Genomic DNA, 3,646 nt, shown 5'->3' on the forward strand with positions numbered 1-3,646 from the left:
AGGACTGCTCAGCTTATGTAACAGGGAAATCCTAACTAGCAGATTCTCCCCCCGTGTGCTGTCGGCAGGCACGTGCCATTTCAGAGTTTTCAGCTGCTTGATTGATACTTTGGATCATGTCTGCTGCTGTTTTATTTAGATGTATTTACAAATATATTCTCCCCCATATCCGTTTGTACAGGCTGTGTAATGCTATTATAAAACGCAGTACAGACCTCACCTCACCAAAAGGATCTTTAAATAAAATATATTGTAAAGTGCCAAATACAGTTGTTTTAAAAAAGACAGTTCCAATTAAAACAGGTACTTGGCTGCCGCAGGGGCAGCTTTGCACACCAGGATGTTTCCAGCACGAGTCTTTCGGGCAGGAGATCCCCTCTAGCTCTCCAGTTTCAAGTCCAAAGGCTTTAGGAAGTGCGGCAGAGGCAGATCGTCCAGAGCCTCGGGGAAGTGCTCGGGTGCAATGGTCCTGATCAAGACACGCATGGCTCCGACAAACAGTGACAGGGGAGCCAAGCCCACCAGGCAGCGGAACCGGCTCTCCCCCAGCAAGTCCTGCCACCGCTGCCGGTCGTCCAGCAGTTGTTGCTTCATAGCGAACCGCAGGTCCTGAGGCACGAAGAGGAAGAGGCAGTCGAGGCAGAGCAGCTTGGCACGCATGTTGGCTGCCGGCGCTTGGCCTACCTGCTGCAGCAGGGTGTCCAGGGGGGTGTTCCCCATGGCGTCACGCAGGCAGGGCAATGCGCCGTGCCCCAGCAGCAGCAGCAGGCACTCAGGCCGCACCAGCTCGCAGGCCAGGTGCAGGGCTGTCTTGCCACCCTCCACGCGGCTGCAGCCCCGGCGGTCCAGGTGGGCGGCCCGCTCTGCTGGTGGGAAGGCCTGCACGGCCTTGAGGATGCGGAAGAGGATGCGGACGCGGTTGTAGCGGACAGCCATGGCCAGGTGAGGGGCCGAGGCCTGGCAGCAGCTGAAGCTCTGGCTGGGTACGGCCAGCGCGCTCTGAGGGAACTTAGCGAGCAGGTGCCGGGCGTAGGGCTGGTGGTCGTGCACCAAGGCATACAGCAGCGCCTCGGAGGGCGAGTAGAGGCTCACCTTGCCCCCGTCCTCCCAGTGGAAGACCTCCATGGTCCGCATGTCCTCCAGGAACCAGACGGGCAGCAGGTCGCGCACCGCTTGGTAGAAGGCGAAGGACGATTTCTTGCACTGCTTTTGCGACTGGGCGCCCCGGCCGCCGACCCACCGCAGGCTCCAAGGCATGGCGGGGGGCTTCCTCCCGGCCCGGCGAGCAGAGACCGCATCGGCACCGACCTGCGGGAGCGGAGCGCCGTGAGAAGCCGGGCAGCCGGGGCCGCCTCGCCGCACCCCGGAGAGCGGAACCCGCCCCCCCCCCCCCCTCACATCTGCGGTAACCCGGCGTCTTCTCCGCCGCCCCCCTTCCCTCCGACCCCCGCCGCTCGGGACGCCCTCCCGCTGCCGGCTCCGCGCCGCACTCACCTCGCCGCTGACTTCCGTGCCGGCGCGTCGCGGTGGGACCAGAGCGCGGCGCGGCGCCGCCGGGGCCTTTTATCCCCACCCCCCGCCCCGGGCGGTGAAGGTCGGTCAGGACCCGGGAACTGTCCATCCGCCGCCGATTGGCGGCAGCCCCGGCCCCCCGAGCGCCCATTGGCTGCGGGGAGAGGACGGGGCGCTGCACCGCCGCGTGCGTCACGGGAGGCAAAGTTCCAAGAAACTTGGGAGGGCGCGCGGAGGGCCGGGGGGCGGGGAGAAGCGCAGGGGGCGGGGCGGTGGATCCCGGCTCTGCGGCTGAGGCCTCGCGGGGGGCTGCCGGTGCCCAGGTGTGCCCGACGCATCCGCGCCGTGCGTAACCTGCCGTGGTAATTGCGGCCCCTTCCGGGACTGCTCTGTGTCGGAGGAAGAGTGTGACCTGCGCCCTGACACAGCCTGCAGTGACAGAGCCTGATAGCCCGGCACGGTTTGAGTGTGACCATGATGTGTATGTTACGTGTGGACGCACCGAAAGGGCTTGTTTGTTTGCATTCCCGCCTGGGTTTAATCGCTTTGGATTAAGTAACTGATCTTATTACTTATCTGGCTATGAGAGGGCTTATCGCAGGTTGCTTGGCACATGATGGAGATACAACTGGTTGTCAGCACAACTCTGACACGTCCTCTTGCAGCTCCTTCTCCTTTGCCTTCCTCCAGCACATCGAGCCTTCCATTTTGGAGAAGAGAAGGCTCTGGGGAAACCTCATTGTGGCCTTGCAATGCTTGAAGGGAGCATAAAAACAGGAGGGGGAACAAACGGCTGTTTATGAGGGTGGATAGTGATAGGACAAGAGGGAAGGTTTGAGACAGGGGAGGTTTAGGTTAGATATTAGGAGGAAGTTTTTCACTCAGTGACACACTGGAACAGGCTGCCCAAGGAAGCTGTGGATGCCCCATCCCTGGAGGCATTCAAGGCCAGGCTGGATGTGGCTCTGGGCAGTCTGGTCTGCTAATTGGTGACCCTGCACATAGCAGAGGGGTTGAAACTAGATGATCATTGTGGTCCTTTTCAACCCAGGCCATTCCATGATTCTATGATTCCTCCATCCAGTGAGCAGCATAAGGCCGCTCACTGCCCCAAGGCCCACGTGGCACAAAGGGGAAAGCTCTGCAATGGGTGCTGTGTGTTACCTGTGGTAACATATTGGCCAGTGACTTAATGGGCATGATTGTGGGTGTTATTAAGGGCAATATCAGAATAGCCAATGTGAACGATGTTGTTGAACGTAGTTAATGTTTAGCATTGCTCTTGAGTAGGAGATAAAGAAAGGGCGATTAATGCATCCCTCAGTTCTGAAGAGGCAGAACAATGCGGGTGTCAGGCTTTCTGAGCTAGTCTGGTGCTGAACGTTTACCAGTTCCCCCTATTGCAAGCAGGCTCAGGACCAAAGTTCAGCAGCGTTTGGACACAGCCCCCAGGCCGCAGTGCTGGAGTGGCAGAGCTGCAGGTTTGCTTTAAGCCCCTGGAGGCTTTGTCAACAACTCAGGCGGAAACCTGGCGTCCCGCTTAGCTGAACTTCAACATCTTGAAGAGAAGTAGCGGGTGAGGGGTTGGCAGGGAGCTGCTGGGCTGCAATGCTCATGCTGTGTGTCCTTCTCCTGCTGCAGCTGTATGGATGGCCTCCCAGCAGCATCCCCTTTGCTTGTCCTTCTCCCGGTGGCCTGTGTTTGTGTCATGGCTGCGGCTGTCATGGCATCACTGCTGACCCTGAGCCCCTGCTGAAAGCATCAACCATGGCTCCCTCCCTCAGCCTAGAGTCTCCTCCTCACTCCTTTGTGCTGCTCTGCTTCCTGGCTCAGCTCGGTGTGAATCATTGCTACAGAGCCCGAAGTCCCGTAATCCTGGCCTGGTTGCTTTCTCTTTGGTAGGATTGGGGTCAGCTCCTTCCTGACCCACAGCGTGAAAGAAAACCTGCGTTGGGAACAGCAGGGTGAACAAGCCTTCTCTTATTACTATTATTACTGTTATTACTAAGCCTACTCTTATTACTACCTTCATTTCCTGGCTGCTGATATGACGCCCTTTCAAAAACCTGCATCCTTGGGATGCAGAGACAAATGGGAATCTGAACACAGCTCCAAGCCTCCTGTTCTGGCCAGG

The 3,646-nt window shown here is 58.7% G+C and overlaps 1 protein-coding gene across 1 annotated transcript; it reads right to left on the reverse strand.

Annotated features, from left to right (window-relative positions):
* Positions 1–114: 114 nt before the first annotated feature.
* On the reverse strand, positions 115–1,533 carry ANKRD9 (ankyrin repeat domain 9). Its single transcript, XM_042869283.1, has 2 exons — positions 1,495–1,533; positions 115–1,308 (listed from the first exon to the last, which is right to left on the reverse strand). The coding sequence occupies exon 2, from the start codon at positions 1,255–1,257 to the stop codon at positions 379–381; it is 879 nt and encodes a 292-aa protein (XP_042725217.1). The 5' UTR covers positions 1,258–1,308; positions 1,495–1,533; the 3' UTR covers positions 115–378.
* Positions 1,534–3,646: the final 2,113 nt, after the last annotated feature.

Source organism: Lagopus leucura, unplaced genomic scaffold, assembly GCF_019238085.1.
Source record: "Lagopus leucura isolate 7727_CA_CO unplaced genomic scaffold, USGS_WTPT01 Super-Scaffold_1, whole genome shotgun sequence".
NCBI lineage: Eukaryota > Metazoa > Chordata > Aves > Galliformes > Phasianidae > Lagopus > Lagopus leucura.